The sequence below is a fragment of the Miniopterus natalensis genome, chromosome 18 (assembly GCF_054644295.1).
Source record: "Miniopterus natalensis isolate mMinNat1 chromosome 18, mMinNat1.hap1, whole genome shotgun sequence".
Lineage (NCBI taxonomy): Eukaryota > Metazoa > Chordata > Mammalia > Chiroptera > Miniopteridae > Miniopterus > Miniopterus natalensis.
This window is the reverse complement of record NC_142098.1, coordinates 33,317,688-33,339,672: the sequence shown is the minus strand read 5'-3', so window position 1 is coordinate 33,339,672 and position 21,985 is coordinate 33,317,688. Positions and strand designations below refer to the sequence as shown.

The window sequence follows — 21,985 nt, the reverse complement described above, 5'->3', positions numbered from 1 at the left end:
GATCACCTGTGAGTCTCTCTCCCGCCTGAGACATGGGAGCAGAAACCTGTCTGAAGAGCTCAGCCTTAGACACAATCTACCTGTTATGGTAGATGGGGAGGGAGCTGGGAGCACAGATTCAGTACAGGGAAAGCAAGATCTTGTTATTAGCCTTCAAATTAAGTGTGTTTTAAATTCCTGCAACCTTTTGTCAACTTCTTCCAACATCAACAGAGGTCATGAGGTATAGTTAATAGCCCCTTACAAAGTTAAACCACACATAGGGTGACTGGTTCCTTAGTTTGCCTCCCGGAGCGATGAGAGGTTGCTCTGGGGACGGTCTGTGATCATGAAGCACAATCGCAGGAACAGTGAAGCAGAGAAACAGAAGGTGCCTACACAGTTTTACCTAAACGCCTCGTTTGTTAGAATGGAGCTGACAGCCAGGAACAATTAGCACGGAGTAGTTCTGAAGAGGAGGAAGAATCAGGCATCAATTATGGGTGAAGGGAAGTCACCATCTGCCAATGGGCACCGGAATGTCACTGCACTGGAAGGGGAAAGGAGTGAGTTGGATGAGATCCAGGGGCCTCTGCCCACGTTAAAACTGAGTAGCTCCTCTGCCTGCCAGCATCACAGTGTCAACACATTCTGTGTGTCTCTCTCCGTCTCACACCCAAGAAGGTAGAAACAATTGACGCAGGAGCCCAAGGCATGGACCGAATAGTTCTGTTCTGCTGAAGCAGGGGGGCCACAGTTTTTAGTTTAAGCCCATGACCACCTCTGAACTTGAGGCCTCCATTCCTGTCTCCCTCCCTCTATGAGACACAGGTGGAGCAGTACCTCTAGTCCTGGCTGCTCACTGGCTCAGAGCCGCTCTGTGTGGGAAGGGAAAAGAGCAGGAGGGGTAGCAGATAAAAGAGAAAAGGACTGGGGCAGCACCTTTAAGCTAGAAATAGCTCCTATAGTCAGAAGCCACAGTTATAAAGGCATCAGCCAGAGAGGGACCTTGACAGGGCAGAGTATAGTCAGAAGATGCAGGTGTGTCCCATGGGTTTGTGGTATTAGGAACCCAGGAGCTGCCAAAACAAAGTCACCTGGTCCACATACCTACTAGCACCTGTGATTTCTGGCTCTGATGAAATAAGGCCTAGGTTTGCTTCTCTAAGGTTTAGTCTTAAATGGGATGAAACAAAGGGAGAAGGACTGTTTTCCAAGAGTAAGGAGACACTTCACAGCTAATGATGAGTGCGAAGTGACCACACCTGCAGACGTAGTTTTTAATCTTAGTCACACAACATCAAGCACTGGTTAGTTCCAGGGGAGCGCGCCAGTTCACCGCCTGGCAGTGTTCTCTGCCCGCACCTCCGCAGTGCAGTGCAAACGTGTCTGTCTAGGAGAGAATGTTTAAAATAATACCTGTCTGAGAACGGCCCTTGCTTCCCTGTGCTGTTTGAAAAGAAAAAACGAGAAAGCAACATAACCCAAACCCTGTGCAGCCCAGCTGTCCTGTCTTCCCAGGGCATTGCTGGTGGCGCTTCGCCGGGCCCTGACCCCCACTCCACATCAGTGAGGAGAGGCACGAGACAGGTCTGGGCGTCTGCACTGGAGTGAAAAGAGAAACCAAACACAGGCCGGGCCACAGGTGGATGCTGGCGCATTTTTAGACGAGGTTAAAAATGTCACGGTGTGCACAGGAAACAGGCAAAGAAGTTTTCTGAGGGAGGTAATGCCTGTAGGCAGGTGAACCATCCGGTCTATTCTTGGGGAGGAGCTCCCTGAGGTAAGGACCTGGAAGCTAGGGGGCCTCAAGGAAGGTGTTGGTCCGGAAGATGGAGGAGACGATCTTGCCGGTGGCGTTGATAGTGCCTTCGCTGTCCGAGCTGGACTCAGAGTCGCTGCTCCCAGAGTAGGCGCCCAAGCCGGGAAGGATGCCGATACAGACGGCGGCGGAGGGGCAGTGGATGGAGGGACCGCTCAGGGACGAGCTTCCCAGAGACACGCAGGACGGGGCTTCTGCAAAGAAAAGAGGAAGGACTTCAATTTCATCACCCTCCTCAGAAGCTCATGGTCTTCTTTCCATGTGCCAGGTGCTGTGCTTCGCCAGGGAAGCCTCAAAACCACCCCGCGCAGGCAACACTACTGCTGTCCTCACCGTATAGCTGTGCTCCTCCTTTAAAATCGAGAAGACAGAAGCCACAGTCAGAGACCATTTTAAGACCAGGCAGAATGTCACCAAGTAGGCTGAGACTCCTTTGTCCCAAGACACCCATAGTTATGCTATACTACCACCTTAGTGACAGAAAGCCTCAATCTAGAAAAGGCAGGACTTAAAGGTTAGAGGAAAAGTTAAGAACTCCACTCCCCCTCCTTCCTTCCAAGTGTTCCCGGCCTCATTTAACCACTGCAACCACCTGACATGCAAGCATTATCCCGGGAGCATTTTACTGATGAGGAAGGTCAAATGACCTGCTAGGTTCTAAAGGACACTTACAGTAGAAAATGTTAATCTAAATCTGAATAAAAAAATAATGTATTAAAATGATTCCTGAGCTCTCACTGCAGAATAAGAGTTGGAGTTCCAACTTCACTGTCTCAGGCTGACAAGCATATTATCTTCTAGGGTTTTGTTTTCACAAACCCCTAACTAACGGCTCATGTAAACATGAAAAGGATACACCTTTCCAAGTATATAAAATCAGGAGTGAGCAAGAAATAACTCTGAGAAGCTAAAAGAAATCTCAAATGCCCGGACACAGAGTTCAGGAGCTCAGTATATTTGCTTGTCTTACTGGAAGTTCTAATAAGGGGAAAAAGCTGTTAAGATGGGCAATGTTAAAACATGGAGGTGCAGGAAAGTGAAATGAGAGCTGACGGTGACTGCAGAAATGGTGACAGGGCCACAAGAAAATAGAGGCCAATATTTGCAATACATATCACAAAAACTAATTTCTTTAAGACATAAAGAGTTCTTCCAAAACCAACCAACCAACCAACCAACGACTAAATAGAAAGGTGGACAAAAGACATAACAGTCACAGAAAAAGAAACAGCTGGATTTTAAACACAGGAGAATAAACATAAGGAGGGAAGGTATGGGGAAGAAGCGTCTTTATATGTTGCTGGGGGGGAGGGGAGGGCAATTCAGCAATGTCCTTCAAACTTAAATGATGTTCATATGAGAACATTCACTGCAGCACTGCTGAGAGCAGCAAAAAACTGAGACAATCGAAATGTCCATCAATACGGGACCACTTCAGTAATGGACTACTATTCAGCCACTAAGAAGAGTAAAGCACCTCTGCTTACTGGTATAGAATGGTCTATAAGATACTGTGCTAAATAAAAGAGGCGAGGGTGTTTATAAGTTGTAATTTGTGGGGGGAGGGCCGCCCAGGTATATGCATAACAATATCTGAAAAAACTACCTTAAAAACTGGTAACAGTGGCTGCTCTGGGGAGAGAAACTGAGTGGTTGGGGAACACGGGGAGATAACTTTCTCCTCCACATAGCATTGTCCCTTCAGAATTTTCTATTATGTGCACATAATACCTATTCAGACAATTTTTTTAAAAGGCAAATGCAAAAATCCAAAGAGCATCCTGGGCCACTTAAATTAGGGAGGAACAGCCCCACATGTCTCTATAATCACAGGGCATCCCTGTATTACAGCCAGGAAGGCTGTGGAAGACTGGACAGTCCTAGAGAGGACAGGGATTGCTTGTGTATATTCCCCTCTAACCATAGGTCTCTAGAGGACAAGGGCTCTTTCTTCACCATGCCATCCCTATGCCCTGGGCATACAGCACAGGGCCTGGCACAGAGCGGGCCAACGTCCACAGCGTGTGAGAATGCAGGAACATGTGTTAGACACTTAGCAATTTCACTGCAAACGGCTCAAATTGTGTGTATGTGGGGGGGGGGGGTGTTGAAAATTTGGGATATAACATCAGACTGTATGCCATTCACTAAACATTCACTGTATTATTAAGTCACACATACAATGATACTTTCAATATTATTCGAAAAAATTGGTTGTTTAAAAAAACACACAGCTATCTTATAAGGGTATGAGTCAGCTACTTAGAAAAATAATTTATGTGAAGCTGTGCAGTGAGATGTGACATTCTATTAAGTATTTCAAGGGTGACTTTCTTACACAGAAAAGACCCAGTCCAAAGCACCTGTAGAGGACCAGGCTGGCCTAAGGGAAGGACAGAAGTCAGCCGCAGAAATGCAACCAAAAATCTAGACCTCTGTAGCGTCAGCAGGGTTTAAGCCAAAAGACCAGATCTCCCAATTATCTAGGAGGTTTGAAGACAGAAAGAGACTGGGGCTTTGACAAATTTCATTCCAAAAGCAGTTAACTGCCCAAAGAGAACAAAACGGTGCCCTCTGACCTCACCCATTTGGTGAAGTTTCCTGCCAACTTGTGCATTTGCAGGACCGCATTGTCATACCAAATTAACACTGAAATTACTAATAGAGAATGTTCTTGGGATTCAGACAGCTACGTGACTTGAGAGTAGATGGGGCCAACTTGTGCATTCACTGGCTCTGCTCCTAAGTCCAGGGCCTATGGGGGGAAGCCTGAATTTCCACTGGGATCACAGGGCTATCTTCTGGGGGACCAAAAGGGTGGGTCCTGCTACTGCTGAGAACAAGACTCTGAAGCAAGATACAGCAGACATTCTTCCTGTGTGGCCTTAGCTCCTAACAAAAGAGGATATTTCTTGCCCAGCTTCTGCTGTAAGGAAGTAAGAAGGGGGAGGAAGAAGGGATTCAGAATGCCAAAAAAGATAGCTCTGAAACACGTGTCTGCCTCAGCGTAAAGACCCCACAAGTTCTCCTTTCCACTGACTCATGCAAACAGTTCCTACCAGGGAATAAGTACAAGATACGTAGCTACTAATTAACTAGTTGAAACATGTTTAAGATTCTATGAAGTATTATATATAGATGTGTGTATAGAGACACACAATATACACTTATCCTATTTAAGCAGCCACAGTTTAGCAAGTTTCCTACATATTAAAAAGATACCCATGAAATGGAATTTCAACATGGCAAATGGGAATATAAACTGGGATGACTTCTTTGTAGGGCAGTTTGGCAATACTTACCTAAATTACAAATGTATATCCTTTCTGACCCAGTAATTCTAGGTATTTAACCTGACATATATTTGTGAATATAAAAACTGATGCATGTATAGGATTATTTACTACATCATAATAGAGAAAGAATGAAAACAATCTAAATATTCATCAATAAAAAATGGGATAAATATACTATGGTACAACCATATAATGGAATACTTACTATCCAGTTAGTTGGAGGAGTCACACTTCCCAATTTTAAACCTTACTACAAATCTATAGTGATCAAGACTGTGGTAATAGTGTAAGGACAGACATATATAAATCAATGGAAGAGAAAAGAGAGACCAGAAATAAGCCCACACTTGGTCAACTGATTTTCAACAAAAGTGCCATGACAATTCAGTAGGGGGAAAACAGTCTTTTCATCAAATGGTGCTGGACCAATTGGATGTCTGCAGAGAATGAAATTGGATCCCTACCTCACACCATATATAATATTTAACTCAAAATGGATTAATGACCAAAATGTCAGAGCTAAAACTCTTAGAAGAAAACACAGAGATAAATCTTCATAGGCAATGATTTCTTAGATATGACAACGAAAATATAAGAAACCAAAGAAAAAATAGATAAATTAGATCTCATCAAAATTTAAAACTCTTGTGCTCCTAGGACACTATAAAGAAAGTGAAGATACAACTCACAGAAAGGAAAAAAATATTCATAAACCATGTATCTGACAAGTGTCTAATATCCAGAATATAAAAACAATTCTTAAAGGTCAACAACAGACAACTCAATTTAAAAACAGACTCAGGATGTATTTCTCCAAAGAAGATATACAAATGGTCAATAAGTACATGATACCAACATCATTAGTCTTTAGGGAAATGCAAACCAAAACTGTAATGAAACATCACTTCACACCTACCCATGATGAAAATGTTTTAGAATCAGGCAGTAATAATGAATACATTCTTGTGAACATGCTGAAAACTACTGAATCGTTTCCTTTTATGGTATGTGAACTATATTGTGATATTTTTTTTAAAAGCTATATAGCCAAATACAATGTCTGATCCTCACTTGGATCCTGATTGTTAAAAGAAACCACTGTCAAAAAAATTTTTTATGGGAAAAGAAATACTAATTTTTTTTTGGTAATATTTAGGAATTATAATAATTTTAGGTGTGATAATGGGACTGTAATTATGTTAAAACAAAGAACCCTTAATTTTTAGGGATACATACAGAATTATGGATGAAATAATTTGCCTCACAATACCACAGTTGGGAAGGTATAAATAAGATTGGGTACATGTTACAAATTGTTGAAGCTACATGATGAGGTTTATTATGCTATCATTTTAATGTTTGAATATGTTTAAAGTTATCTATAATAAAACTTTAAAAAAAATTTTGTGATTGCTTGTACATACATAGAATAGCTCTGGATGGATACATAGAAAATGTATGACACTATTTCCCTCTGGGAAGGAGACTGGCTGGAAGAGGATATGCAGGTGGAAGGGAGACTTCACCAAATGTCCTTTTTAAAAGTAGATTCTACAGCGAAAAGGAATCAGCAACAGCTGACCATTACTGCTGCTCAATAGATACATATTTTAAAATACCCATTATTTTTTTGAGAGAGAAATAAATTAAGCCCTGTCTTATAGACGACCCACTGAATTGAGCTCAGACTCTCAATCCCACAGGGATTCAGGGGTACAACTGAAAACACTCTTGAATTTCCTGTTCTTGATCCAACACCCAGGATACAGTCACCTTGACTTAAAACTGTGCCACTTAATACAGCGTCAGATTTGATCACATAAAAGCAACCACCAAAGAAAGTGTACTCCTGGAAACTGTATTAGAACTAGGCTCCATCCAATCCAACCATCAGCAGGAGCCAGGCATCCTACCTCTCACTGGTAGTAAGCCAGGTGAAATCAAGAAACTTGACATTTGGGGAAAACAGAGAAAAATGCTTTGTGAGAAAAGGTGATATGACCAGGGCTCTGGCTTTGTATGCACTCCTAGGGAGCACAATTGTCACTTATCAGCTCCACAGGTTTCTAACATAGTACTCTGCAGGGCAGCTGACATACTCTTAGGTATAAATCCTGCCTGGTATAAAACAGTTTGGTAAATTAAGTCTAGGTAGGCCTGCTTAGAGATAAATGTAGTCATTCATAGGTGCAATGCATTCCAGCCCCTAACTGTGGTCATGTGTATTGTGAGCAAAGAACGAAATGAAAGCTGCCACCCACCTTGATTCTTGTCATCTGGGTCAGGGTCCGATTTCAGTCTTTTTACACTGTTGCCACTCTCTGAACTGTAACAAAAAACATGGTGATGTGAGCTAAGTCCAATCTTGGGGATCAAAGCTTTGGGAATTAGGAGCTCCAATAACCATTTATATGACTCTGAGGCAGCCTCAAGGAACTGGAATAATGTGAAATGTAAAGTCTTCATTTCAGAGTCTCCTTCTGGTTACATTATAAATTATAAAGACAATCTAAACCCCTGACCAATTCAAGGGGTAAAGCATTATATCTACAACCATCACCTAAACTTCAGGTCCTTTGTTGTTCTTATCAAGGATAAAAAGCCCAAACATCAAAAATAGCCAGCCATCCCTGTCCCCTGTCCCTGTCCCTTGTCCTTTGTTAACAAGAGCTGGTGGCCGGATGTAAATATTCCATTGACTGCGTTTCTACACACCAGCAACAAAAAAATATATATATGTAATACTTAGGAATACATTTAACAAAAAATGTACACAAGTTTTTTGAAAAATAACTATAAAACTTTATAGCATGACATTAAAGGAAACCAATAAATGTAGATACATGCCATGGGTAGGAAGACTCAAGTCCATAAAGATCTGTTCTCTCCACAAATTTATCATGCAATCTAATAACATTGCAATAAAAATCCCAAAAGAGATTTTGAAAAAACTTAAACTAAACCTAAAATTTATATGGAAGAACAAAGTGGCCAAGAATAGATAGATATGACTTGCCCTACCAGATATGAAGATTTATTATAAAGCTACAATAATTACACAGAATGGTGCTGATTCAACAGATCCAAGGACAAGAGAAAAAACAAACCCTCAGACAAACCAATATATGTATGGAAACTTTTTATAAGACAGAGATGACATTAAAGGCCGCTGGGGGAAAAAGGCAGAAGTATGTAGTAAATGCTGCTAGAAAATTTTTTGTTTGAAAAAAAAAAAAAAAAAAATTGGAGTCCCTACCTCATATCCTTCACAAAAATCAATTACAGATAGATTAAAGACTAACATGTGAAAGATGAAACTCTAAAACTTTTAGAAGAAAAACTCTCTTATGACCTCAGCGTAGGAAGAATTTCTTGAACAAAATATAACAAGCTCTAACCATAAAAGAAAATATTGATGTATGTGACACCTTCAAAGGGAACATGTGGTTATAAAATAAGTCAGTCTTGGGGATGTAACATGCAGTAAGGTGACTACGGTTAGTAATACTGTGTTGTATGTCTGAAAGTTGCTGAGAGAAGATCTTAGTTCTCATCACAAGGAAACAAAAAACAAACTGTAACTGTGTGTGGTGATGGATGTTAACTAGACTTAGACTCCCAGTCCTCACTCCAAACTTACTGCACCGGAACTTGTGGCCTAGAAGCCACATTAACAAACTTCCAAGTGATACATTAGGAACTCCTGCCCCAGGAGACTGACTAATTTATCACCTTGCTACACAAAACAGCAACAAATGATGTAGCTTCAAAACCTAAAAGGGGTTATATGTCACCAAGTAAGCTAATACAGGGCCCCTTTTGAAAGGTGCTGCGGACTATAAGGAGTTATAACACCCATTCCGCTAGCAGCAAGATACTCCTCAGGTAGATGCCCACCTAGAGAGCCCTTTCTTGGCACAGTCCAGTAAAACTGACCCAGGTCCAAATCCTGAAAGGCACCAGGCCCAGCATGAAAGCTTATGCGAAAACTTGAAAGGACTAATTCATGGCTCGGGTAACCGGCCCTGTTCAGGTTGCTGACCCTTCTCTCCTCTGCTGCTACACCATGACGACATTTTTACATGCAAACAATACTCCTAGGAACATCTGCAGCAGATGAACAGTGGGCCAAACCACAAGACTGCATCTATATACTCCCTTCGAAACACGCGGCTGGTTGACAATACACCATATTGATTTTCCTAACAGAATGCACTTAACCAACTTTACATCACTTTGCCCATGGTATGGTGGTCAAATGGAAATGACTGGATTAAATCACTTTGGTGCATTTCAGGATTTGGAAAGGGAGGAGCAAACATAACAAAGAACTTACCAAAATCTCTAGGCAGTGCTGCCACCCTGTCGATCAAGCAGAGCCCAGCCAGGTCCATGACCCTGTCACAAAGCCACGGTCTTACAGGCCACAAAGCCCTTGCTGCTAGCACCTCTCCCACTCCACCTCCTATCTGCCAGGCAAAGCCCTAGCCATCCTCACATCTCCTTTCTAATGCCTTCCCTAACTTCCCCAACAGGAGCACTCGCACGCCTTCCAGGCAGCAGTAAGTGTTCCCTCCTTTCTGCTCTTATTATTCCCTGTACAAATCCTTTCAGAGAACTTGCTACCTCATTTGCTTAGAAACATAAATGCTCAAATAGTAAACTCCATCTCTCCTATAATTTTGTGACCTTGCATAAAGGTTCTCAACCTCTCCAATTCTCAGTCTCCTTACCTGATAACAGTAATTTGTACTTCATAGACTTGTTGAAAGAAATACGCACTTAACACAATGCCTGGCATACAGCGGGTGCCCAATGCAGAGTTGAACTAACATACCGAGGCCAGGGTCAAAGGCGTCAGACATAACAAATTCAGAAGGAGAGCATGATGAGGCTGCCAGGGGAACTTCACTGAGACTCGCTCTGGCTATCATTCATTACAAGTGCATTTCAGAGCACACGGCCAGGGAGATTTAAGTGGTGCACGTGCTGGCTGACCTCTTATGCTTCACAGCTCCTGCCAACAGCTTTGCCTGGGAGAACTTGTTCTTGGTTTCCATGGGTTTCGCAGCCACTTTTTTCTCCACTTCCTTCCTGTTTTCTGGAGAAATTCCAACCTTGTTGAGATTACTGTGAGTTACAGGTTAAGGGTCAAACTCAGCAAAAGGAAGAGCTGTGGCAGAATAAGTGGAAAGAAGGAGCACAAGTAAAATCCACTAGCACTTGAGCTCTGCCATGTAACATTTAGCCTACTGATGAAACAGAAACAAACAAACCCTCCCCTCTGTTCTGCCAGTCAAACCCAGCTGATTTAAAGAGAAGTGGAGGTGAACACAAAGGGAGGTGGCAAATCAAGCACAATATAATATAGAAAAGCTAACTTTTCCCTCTGATTTTCTATGGAAATCTGAGTATAGCCAGAAAACGTACTGAAGACACAGTAGATATGCTCACTGGGGAAAACAAAGATCTTAATAGAAGTGAAACAGAAAAAAACATGACTTCCCTGAAAATGTTTGCTTTTTCCCTCCCTTTAGGGTAAAATCAAATTTTGCAGAATGTCCTATGACTATTAATGGCATTCAATCTTAGACATGACCAAGACTAATTCTGACTCTGCTGGTACAAGGCAACATCAAAATCACTTAAGGAAAAAACAGAGTCGTCATGTCCATCACTGTCACCACCCCCCACTCCCGTCACAAGCCTACTGAATGAGGACCTCCAGGCGCCCAGGAACCAGTTTTAAACACTCTCAAAGTGATTTTAATGAGAAACCCCTGTGCATATATAACACAACACAAGAACCAAAAAGTTGACTTTGAAGCATAATCAGTTCACTTGGAACATCACTTTTTTCATGCTTGATGTCAATCTCTGGCTTTCAAGGTCTGTCACTTTCTTTTGTTTCCTTCACCAGCGTCCTCTCTACCTTCCCTGTCATTCTCTCACAACCTATTATGCAACAGATGAGTATTCCAACAGGGTGCAATTCCTTATTTAAGATGCGGTAGTGCCTATTGGAACAATAGTGACATCTAGTGCCCAAGGGATCTGAGAAGCATGTATTATCAATCCCAAAGGTAGGGGTGGGGCACATGGTCTAAGCTATTTATTTATGTGAGAACACTGGGTACCAGAAATAAGTTAAGTCCAATTCTTACCCCTCTTCAGGCACTATCTCTGTTCTTACGAACAACAGTTCCCTTAAATATCTGCAGTATTCAATGGGGATTATGCATAATGCTCAGTACTACTTCGAGTTTCACCAGTTTAATGTTTTTAAGGTCATCATGGAAACAGGATATTAATACTAAATGTTCATTTTTTTAAAGAATAAAAATGAAAAAACAACAACAGATTTTATCTTTCCAGTATAGAATGCCAAAAACCATGAGCATGCTGTGATTTTTACCTGTAATTCTATTATTAAGGGATAGCAACTCAAAGAAAATTCTGAATTAATACAATGAAAGTACATGTGTATTTACAATACCAGGGCACAAACAAACAAAAAAAACAACACTTAATTTTTTATTCTTTTAAATTGAAGAACAGCATCCAACCTTTTCTTTTGGGGGAGGCAGGGACGATGATAGGAAGGTGGTAATATTATTATTTTTGAGCCATATCCGAAGCATCAACAGTTTTTTCCCTAAGTCCCTCTCCTGTAAAATGCTTTAAATACACAAACACATCTCAAAACTCCCAAGGAATTCATTAAAAGGCATTTTTATAAGTTACAGTTTTTAACACACATAATATGGATAAACACAGGTTAACCTGAAGGAAACAAGAGATCTGTTGTTTATATGGCACAAACCACAGCTTACTTGTATTCACAAGTATCATACTCATTATAAAATGTATCATATTATAACAATCAATTAAATCCAAGAACCAGCTCCTGGTTTAGAGCTTCCATAAACAAATGTCTAACCCTTCGATTCCTATCTCAACAGGTCTCTGGCTACACGCACCCTTGGGATTAGTGCATATACATCAGTGAGTTGGCAGGCTTGTTTTTCTTCAGTTCTTCTAAACAATCAGAACTTTCCAAGTTTCCAACGAAAGCCAATACCCCTGGGGCCTCTTCACTGTGGCTGTAATGCTACCAGGCCAGGAAAGTTTCTTTTTCCCCCCAAGTATATCTTTATTGATTTCAGAGAGAGGAAAGGAGAGGGATAGAGATAGAAACATCAATGACGACAGAGTCATTGATCGGCTGCCTCCTGCACGCCCCCGACTGGGGATCGAGCCCATAACCCGGCATGTGCCCTGACCGGGAATCAAACCCCGATCGCCTGGATCCTAGGTCAACGCTCAACAGCTGAGCCCCGCCCAGCCGGGCTCTCACATATAACTTTTCAATTGAACCTACTGCACACTCCCTGCAAAATAATACCAACTAACACATACACATAGTGTCATATCAATCTTGGAAGTAAAGCCTGTTCAATCATACCAGTCAAGTTATTCAACACAGAAGCTTGAAATATTCAAGTAAGATTTCTCATAGGAGAAAAAAAACTAGGGTGGCCTTATTAACCTCTCCTATGAGTCATTACTTTATCCACATACATACTGAGAAACTACTATATGCCAGGCACTGGGAAATCAGTGGTAACCAGTCCTTGTTCTTGTAGAGCTTACTTCACATTCCAACAGTAAAGAGGCAAACAAACCAAGACTTTCAGGTAGTGACAAGTACTATTGAAAATAACATTATATACAGTGATGAGAAGGGCTGCAATTTTAGGTGGGGTGCTTAGGGAAAGTCTCTATGAGAAAGGGAGATGTGAACTGAGACCTGAGTGCCATGGGATGAGCCTTGTAAAATCTGAGGGCAGAGCATTCTTGGCCAAAGAAACAGCAAGTACAAGGCCTTGGGATGGAAGTGCAAAGATCAGTGAGAGAGGAACCTAAAGAAGGCCAGTGGGCTGCAGTATAGCAAATACTAGGAAGAGTGAGTTCAAGATGCAATGGGTAGGTGGGTTGGCCTAAATAATGTAGAGCCCTATAGGGCCTGATAAAGAATGTAGACTCAAGTCCAAATACAACAGGAGGCCACTAGTATTTCAAACAGGAAAGTGACACGATCCCATGTATGTTTTCAAAAGTTCCTGAGAAGGGATTGTTGGGGACGAGCGCAGAAGCAGAAACTAATTAGATGGCCATAGTAGTCCAGAGAAGAGTCAGTGACTACTGCAACGGCAGTAGGAAGAGCAAGAACTACACAGATTTGGAGTACATTTTAGACGTAATTTTTGCCCCAGGTACCTGGAGGTATAGGACTGCCATTATTGAGACTGGGAAGATCAGAAAAAGAAAAGATGGGAAGGCAGGCAGTCTGATAAGGGTGGTGGTAGTGAGGCATGGAATTGAGAATTTTGATTTAGCCAAGTTACATTTGGGATGTCTATTAGGACATTCACATGGATGTTAAAAAGGCAATACTGAGCCAAAGCAAAGCCACCTTTGTTGCTGCCTCTACCCCTCTATGGGGACAGACCAGGCTGTACCTATAGGACCTGGGAGAGCTGCTAAACATTTTTTTTAAAAAAAACTCAGAAGCCAATTTTTCCCCTGGATGAGGGTTTTTGCCTAGCCCATCTGTTTCAGGGTCTAATCCTACAAGGCAAGAATACCCTGGTACTGACTATTAGGATTTAGGCCTCTAGTTAATCCTAAAGGATCTGGGCTTTTGATTGCAGCAGATTCTTACATGCGACATAACTCCATAAATCACCGCAAGTTAGTTATCCAGTCGTCAAAATATCACTGTTGAAAGGGAACAGAGATTGCCAGGGAGAAGACTTTCATTCTATTTATAAAGAAACTAACATGAGAGATGTTGATGGGAAAACTGACACCTTCCAGATTTCTCTCAAAGTACAAAGGATATTCTGTATTCCTTCAGTTCTTTCAGTTCTTCTTCTCGGCGTTGCTTTTCTATTAATTCCTGCTGCCGAGAAACCTCATCGAGGAAGTTGGTCTCATCTTCATCTAAGCCTCTTACCATGTTTTCTGAGGGAATAATTAAACAAGGAACACTTAGCAGGCTTAAGGGAAAATATAGTCAAATAAGATTTTTCCTTTTCCTTTTTTTAATAAACGGCAGATCCTTCAGGGGATTAGAGGAATGAATTTGCTTTGGAATAGATAACATGGCATAAAATCATGGCATCTCTCCTACTACTAGATGTTAGCACAGAATGAAAATGGGTATCTTGAGCTCTAAACAAAAATGTTTAATGTGGTCTAGAAGGCACGAAGTTTGTCTCTTTTCCAGCAAATAAGCATTTAGAGACTAGATAATCAACTCCATGGGTAGTTAGGAAAAGTGTTGAATGAGGCAAACGTGCATCAGAAAGACCCTGCAGAGACCCTGGGACGCCGTGTTTTCCAAAGCTTACTGAATCTGAACTGCTCCTCGTACTCCTGCTGCTTCCTGTCTTTCTGTTCCTGCAGCCTTTCATACAGAGACCTTGGGTCATAAACCTCCTCCGGACATTCTGAAAGGAAGGGAAGGAGGGGTGGGGAGACACATATTTTAGAATTCTTTCATATTATTTTGGACTCATAAAGGATTTTAAAGATCAAGTCAAGTCTGTGCATGAGCTGAAGACAAGGATAACACAAAAATAGTACAAAGTCCATAGCTTCTCTTTGGACCTCAGAGCCAACTGTCAATGTCAATAGGGCCCATGGCCCAAGACAGTTAACTGGATGAAGGGCCAGCCCAAACCGTACATAGCAGCAGCTCTCTCAGTTGTTCGGATCCAGGACCCACCTGCCTAGACAGAACAGACTAGCAGAACCTCCCGGGAGACAATGCAGTAGAGTGGAAAGGGCAAAGACATGAGTATCCCAGCTCCGTTCCCAGCTCTGGAGGCCTAACACAGGCTCCTTCAGCCCTGTGAGCCTTAGTCCCTCTACTCTTATACCTGCTTTGCAGGCCTGCTGTGAGGATCAAGACTGTTACGTTGAATGCCAAACTGTAAGTCCACATACCTTCCGGATCTTCAGGTTTTCGAACTTTATCCCATTCTTCTTGCCTCCTTTTGCGCCGTTCATCCAGTTCGGCCTCAGTCACAAACCTCTTTTTGATAACAAGGTTACCATCATCTCCTCCATCCATAATGAAACAATCAGTCTACGGAAAACGAACAAAATATTTCAAGTGAGAACTGCAATTAAAATTCTAAAGAGAAACAAGGAGATTTAGCCCTCTCACCCAGCAATGGACTACCTCAAAACTCCCTCTGACCTTGAATTGAAGAAATCCTCAAGTAGTTTCATTTATAAGTCATCGATGAAAGCACATGATTACATTTTCCCTAACGTATGAAGTAGTTTTATTAACACTGCATTATGTACAAAGTCAGGGAGAAGCCCTGGAATAATTCTCATTACATGCTGCTCCACATTAAATCTTACATTGCAAATATTTCTCTGTCCCTCTAATCTACACAGGTTGGTCTCCTGGGCACCGTTTTCCCAGTTTGCATCTTCCTCTATTTCTGTAACATCTAACATTGTTCCTCCTTGAAATTCCCATTTTAGGGACATTACACTACCTCGATTGACCTGTTATTTCCAAATAGGTTCAGAATGGAGAAACTCCGGTATTTGGGGAGCCTTGGAGATCAAGTGTGGTCTATGAAGCAGGAAAGCCTAGAGACACACAAACCACAGATGGAGGAAGGGAGACTAGAAAACCCAATCTCCCAACTTCGGATTCATGTACCTGCGCTATACTCATGTGGCTCCTCCTTCATCTCTTTCCTGATCTTCCTCCCTGTAAATTCCATGCCTGTGCCACTTAAGATTCTATCTTCAATCCTTCTCTTCTCACTCCCACGATGACCTCAACCACTTTATGTGTTTCTTGATGCAAAAGACTCCCAAATCCCAATCTATGTACTTCTACCTGAACCTCTCAGAAAGGAGGAGGAAAGGAAATAAAGATAGAAGAGTGTGCATTCCTTCTTTTCAACAAAAATGTTCTGCTTTTCTTCGCTGGTGTCTTTCCTTATGAAGACCTGTTATGTGCTATTCACAGAATCACACGCTAACAAGGAAGCACACGCTAACATTCTGCACTACTGGCACATCAACTCAATGTCTATTTCAAGATGATCCTTAACAGCCAAAATAATAAGTCTCTACTGCGGGCACAAAAATAAGGTAGCAACTATTTACTGAACACTTTTTATGTATATTACTTCATTTATACTCACACTGACCCTATGAGAAGTATATGTCTTTACAGAGGAAGAAACTGAGGTCCAGAGAAGTTATGCCACTTGTCTAAAGTGATAAGGCTGGTGGATGGTAGAGCTGAGACTCAAATCCAGCCTGACATAAAAAATTCATACCCACCTCATCATACCCCTCCCCAGAAACCAGGGATCCTGGTTGAGAAGGACATGTCGATTTCAGCTTTCTTCCTACATCAAATTCCAGTGCTGAAAATGCTCTTGCAACATTTTTCTTAAGTAAAAATGAAAAAGGAAGCTGAGAAAATAAAGCCAAATGTTCAGAACAGAACAGTCTCAGCCTAAATTCCACTGTTGCTGAAGTTTAGTTCAGCGTAACAATAAGAGAATTTTGAGATTTACTAGAAAGAAAACAAAATCAATTGACAGAAGCTGTTGCTCCACCTAAAGCCCACAACCTGGACACTTCTGATTTTGCATCACTTGATGTCTCTTCCCAGAAGCCTATTACAGGAACAGAATTGTTCAGTCTCTGTGAACATGCCAAACATTCCTCAATTTCTGCAGAATGACGTCTTGTGAAACCGGAGCCAGCATTTTCATAAATGTCCTTGGCAGAGACAATGTCAGCTATGTAGGACTCTAATGGATGGGAGATATACTGGACCCTCAATTTCCCCCCTTCTTACCCTCTATCAGCTGTCGCTCTCCTTTCTCACCCTATATTGGCAGTCTGGTTTCTTCCCCCCACCCTTATTTCCTGGTAAATAACTCAGAGTGGGATGGGCCCTTACCGCCCACCATATCTGATTCCCATCTGGTACCTGGAGATTTTCATCCAACCCATATTTGAAACTTCAAGATGGGCCACCACACTCCCTCCTTGAGCAGATCTGATAGTATAGTTCTTCCTTAAGCTGAACTGAAATCTGTCTCCCTACAAATGCTACACACTGGTTCAATCCCCAGGACTAAACAAAAGAGCCAAATCCTTTTTTCATGTCAATACTTCAGCTGTTTGAAGACAACTCCCACGTTCCTCCTATTTTGTCACTTTTCTGGGCGAAACATCCCTATAACAGGGTCTCAAAGCAGTGACTTTATCAGATTGCATACGATTTAAACCTGGGAAATGAGTACCTACAACTCATTTATTTACCTCCTTCTGGAAATGACAGAAACAACAAAGTTAAAGTGTTTATTTCTAATTCCTACTGCCTAACTAAATTTTCACAAGTCTCTTATTTTTCTCCTTTGTTTGCTAAAATAATTAAAAACAAAACAAAACATAAAGAAAATCCCAGGGGTCTGGGGATCTAACTATAAAGATTCCTGTGGGAAGACTTATTTTGTCCTTACTGTGTTTCATTTTAGAAAGAATGCTGTCAACTTTCCTTTACATAACTTTTTTTCTTCAAAGTGACCTGAGTTAAAGTATCAAACTCAACATTACATTATTTTAAAAACAATTACTTAAGTTCTTCAAAGAGGGAATTCAGGGAAAACTAAAACCATACCAAAATCACTTTGTCCAAACTTAAAAAAAAAAAAAAGTTTCAAACTGATACAAATGAAGAACATAGTTTTCACACTTGCTTGTCGGCCAAAGAAACGAAGTTCTTATATTTCAAGCCAAAGTAACTGTAATACACTGCTCTACTGTTTGTACTGGAGACTGTGGTATCTAATTTCCAGGTTGGTGGGGCAAAACAGGCTGTGTCTTACATAGCATGCCACACAAGTTTTAAGATACAAAATTTACCTTGCTGTCCCCAAAATAATTGCTATTGCCATGATACAAGTTAATGAGATCTGGTTTCCTATGGAATTAAATTTTGTGATGGCAGACTACTTAAGTGTTTACAGCACTTGCCACCATACCCTCCTAATTCTAACATTAGTTAGACTCTAAGTGTAAAAATACACCAGGGAAACTCTGTTAGGGTGTTCTAAGGCTTTTCTCTTTGGGTAGCAAAAGCAATAGGCTAATACGTTTTCCTTTTGTCAGTAAATATAGTTAAGCGCTGCTCTTCCTACATTTGTGCCCTAATGTTCAAGTCACAACTAAAAGGAATTTTCCATCTGGCAAACTCAACTGTATTCCAAATAAAGACTGCTTTCTGGCTAGAAGGCTCTTCTATCAGCTACAGTAATTTAGATCAAGCCAATTTTCCCTATATTATAAAACTTCACAGAATGACAACTACTAACAGAGAACACTCTGTTAGCATTTATTACTAGACAAAGTAATCCTCAATCTTCCAACAATGAGGCTTTTTTACCATATCCCAGTACCAAAGAAAACTAAAAGAACCTAAAAATGAGGGCACAGCATAGCAATTTAATTCATATTTAAAATGTTTATTATGAAGGACAATTGAAGTAACCTTCTGGTTGTCTAGCATCTAAAACAATGCATGCAATAAAAAGTTATTTTTTTAAAAAACCTATATATCCATTTATCTTCCCATAACACGAGAACTGTCTCATTAGATGTGCATTTACCTTAAGTTCATCTATCTGCACTGGAAGAAAAAAAGAGAGAACTTAAAATATTGGTTCCCTTAGCAGATCCTCAGTTCCCTAGTTCATGAGTGCCTCTCAGAGTATAAACACTTCCCTCACTATGAATGAGTCTAATATTAGTTGTATTTATTTCACATTGTGACTCTTAAATGCAAACCAACTACTTCATCTGAGGCTCACAGGATGAAAAACAGCATCTGTTCCAAAGCTGGAGGAAAGCCTGGCCATGCTAGAATTTTGCTGCGCTGGTATACCTACATCCAGCATAGTGCTTCCTTAAAAGATTTTCGAAGGTGGCTTTATTTTGCATCTGGGCTGGCTTTTGAACCTAACCCACACTAAATCATACCTCCCCTCCCCCAGGCTTCAGAGAACTCCTAAGATCAAATTTTTAAAAAATAAATAAAGACTTTGCATTACACAACCATACATAAGGCGAACAAACTCATTCATTTGTATTTCTGAAATAAATCTTTATAGGGGACCTATTATGTTGAAGGCACAGTACTAGGCACTAACCTGGTGCTCTACTATTTAACAAGTTGAGGCACTTGCATCCAATAAGAGATGAGGATGGTACATGAGCAATTTAGAAAAGTAGACTAAGACTGAATGCTGTAAGAGAACAGAAGATAAGTTCAGCAAAGGAGGACCAGAAAAAAGCATCAGGGAAGCTTAATTTTGATAGTAGCTGTGATACTGCAGTGAAAACTAGAAATAAAACCCAATATTCAAACTTGTTTTCATCCTGAGGGTTTATCTGATCTTAATGCTGTTGTTTTGGTGCCTTTGTGAAGAAACAGAAACTAAAGCCCACATAGGATGTGAGGTCTGATAACCATCTATTTCTCAATCTTAATCTGGAACTCCAAAGAACTACACCTTCTAAGTAAAGGTGATCTGGGAAGACAAAGAGCAGAAATAAGCAACAGAAACAGATCCAAAGGGAATTCAGACTGTGGATTTAAAGCATACGGATTACAAAACAACTATGCTTATCATGTTTAAAAAAACAAAAAGCAGACCTAAAAAATTAAGAGCAGAGAATAAGAAACTGTAAAACAGTGGTACAGCCCATTTGAAAAGAACCAAATAGAACTTCACAAACTAAAAAAATGCAGTAACTGAATTTAAGATTTCAATGGATGAGTTTAATAACACATTAGAAACAGGTTAGAGAATTAATGAAGAAATTATCCAGAATGTAGTGTGAAAAAAAAAAAAAAGTGAGAGGAAGAGAACAGAGTAAAAGGTCTATGTTAAATCAGTTAGGAAGAAGGAAGAGAAAAACAATGGGGCAGAGGCAATATAGGGATATAACACAGCCAAGAGAAAAATAAAATAAAATGGCCAAGAACTTCACAGAACTAATGAAAGACACTAATCCACAAACTCAAGAAGTCTAACAAACACCAAACAAATCTAACAAAAACAAATCCATAGCTGGATAAGTAATAGTGAATATGCAGAAAACCAAAGATAAAGACCAAACAATCTTTAAAGTACCCTACAGTAAAGAGTGAAACATCGTATTTAAGAATAAAGTAGGTTTAAGTGGTGATCCATATAGTGAGCACGCTGAAACTGCTTAATTTAGCTGCCACACAGGCATAATTCCTCTCTGACTGAGCCTATGGCTGAGTCATACACTTAAATTACTTCGGTTACCAGACACGTGGTTTTCAATTTCTGAAGCAGCAGCTTGACTCTAACCAAACATCAAGATTCTTAAATGGTAAAAGGAAAGACTGCTAACCAGGCAGGTCTTGAGATAATTTTTCTTTTCGTAGAACCACAAAGAATTTGCCCACTGGGGTAAAAGGCACCAAGACGTCAATTGAGAAAGATAATCGGGCAGCCTCTGCTTTCACACCTTTACAAATTGTTAACAGCTCATCTCAAGCTCTACTTGAAAGCCTATAAATGCTGCTTTTATCTCAGCTCAATTCTTGTATTGAAAAGGAGTCTACACACTGATCCCTTTCAAGGACTTCAGAAGCACTGCCCTCCAAACCATTTTATGGGGTCCCTCTCAACACATCAATAAGTCAAAAAGCCGAAGAATCAACAAATCTTACCTCACAGCTGGTACCCAAGAAGTCATTGGAAAATCTGACCACCAGGCCGGCACCTGGTTTCCTGCGTCCCACTCCAGACCTACTCAGTCAGACTATCCGGGGATGGGGTCCGGGAATCTGCATTTTAAAAGGGCCGCACAAGATCTTGTTTTCTACTAGTTTAAGAACCACTGCTAAATCCGAACAGGTATCCTCCTTTAACCCCGTGCGGACGTTGATATTCACATGGGCCACCAACTCTCAATCAAGGAGCTTCAACTCTCGGTCTTAGTTTCCTAAGTTTTCTGCAAAACGAGCACGGTACAGCAACTGGTACACGGTATATAATAAACTGTGCTTCCCATCTTACACTTATTTACATGCTGTGATTCAGCCTTTTCCAACCAGGCATCGCCGCGTCTCCTGAGTGGCCTGGAGCCGTTCCTTGGGAATAGAGCCCAGTCCTCATCTGGAGCCTCGGTGGCCCCACCTAGCAGAAAAGGGGTAGGGAAGCCAGGAAGAAGCCCGAAGTCCCCATTCCGCTTGAAAGGGATTCGACTTGTAGACCACCCCGCGGGCTCCCTCGGCCCCCCTCAGGCTGGGCTCTGCAAGCCTCTGGCCCAGGCGACTAAGAACACCGGGCGAGTGCACAGACTGAGAACAGGCCTGGCGCTAAACCTCAAGTCAGACACAGCCCCCATATCCTCAGCGAGGAAGCTGGAGCCCAGGTCTCGCAGCCTGGCCAGGGCCCAGGCCACACTCACCTACCGACGCGCGGGAGGCGGGGCACCCTCTCCTCGGTAGCGCTCACCCTGAGCAGCCACCGCCAACGCCGCTGGCTCTTTGGGAAAAAAGGAAGAAAAGGAAAATAGCCTTTGCTTTTGTATTCCTTTTGACCCTTCAGGGCTTCCTGTTCCTCGCCGCCACAACAAAAGTCCACCCCGCTTCCGGCGGCGAAACCCAATCCGCACCTCTCTTCCTCCCCAGGAGTCCGATGGAAATCCGGTGCCCAGAAAGCCCGCGGGAGACACTTGATTGGGCCATTCACACCTCAGCCAGGGGATTGGCCAGCTCAGCTTGGAG

At 41.6% G+C, this 21,985-nt stretch overlaps 1 protein-coding gene across 9 annotated transcripts; it reads right to left on the bottom strand.

Moving 5' to 3' along the window:
• Positions 1–1,245: 1,245 nt before the first annotated feature.
• Positions 1,246–21,852, bottom strand: PSME3IP1 (proteasome activator subunit 3 interacting protein 1). Of its 9 annotated transcripts, XM_016206561.2 has the most exons (9): positions 21,667–21,852; positions 20,924–21,040; positions 15,688–15,774; positions 15,112–15,253; positions 14,514–14,612; positions 14,003–14,124; positions 10,096–10,229; positions 7,359–7,423; positions 1,246–1,995 (listed from the first exon to the last, which is right to left on the bottom strand). In XM_016206561.2, the coding sequence occupies exons 4-9, from the start codon at positions 15,236–15,238 to the stop codon at positions 1,778–1,780; spliced, it is 765 nt and encodes a 254-aa protein (XP_016062047.1). In that variant the 5' UTR covers positions 15,239–15,253; positions 15,688–15,774; positions 20,924–21,040; positions 21,667–21,852; the 3' UTR covers positions 1,246–1,777. The 9 variants fall into 9 exon arrangements, with proteins under 9 accessions (XP_016062047.1, XP_016062051.1, XP_016062048.1 ...); XM_016206565.2 differs by lacking the exon at positions 15,688–15,774; XM_016206562.2 differs by lacking the exon at positions 20,924–21,040.
• Positions 21,853–21,985: the final 133 nt, after the last annotated feature.

What these genes read in the sequence shown, in the direction of transcription:
- PSME3IP1 (XM_016206561.2), bottom strand. Translation starts at nt 15,238, where the DNA reads ATGGATGGAGGAGATGATGGTAACCTTGTTATCAAAAAGAGGTTTGTG. An exon ending in CGAGGAGCAGTTCAGATTCA is followed by an intron (nt 14,125 to 14,513) that starts GTAAGCTTTGGA and finishes TTATTCCCTCAG; the next exon opens with AAAACATGGTAAGAGGCTTA. An exon ending in AAGAACTGAAGGAATACAGA is followed by an intron (nt 10,230 to 14,002) that starts ATATCCTTTGTA and finishes CCTGTAACTCAC; the next exon opens with AGTAATCTCAACAAGGTTGG.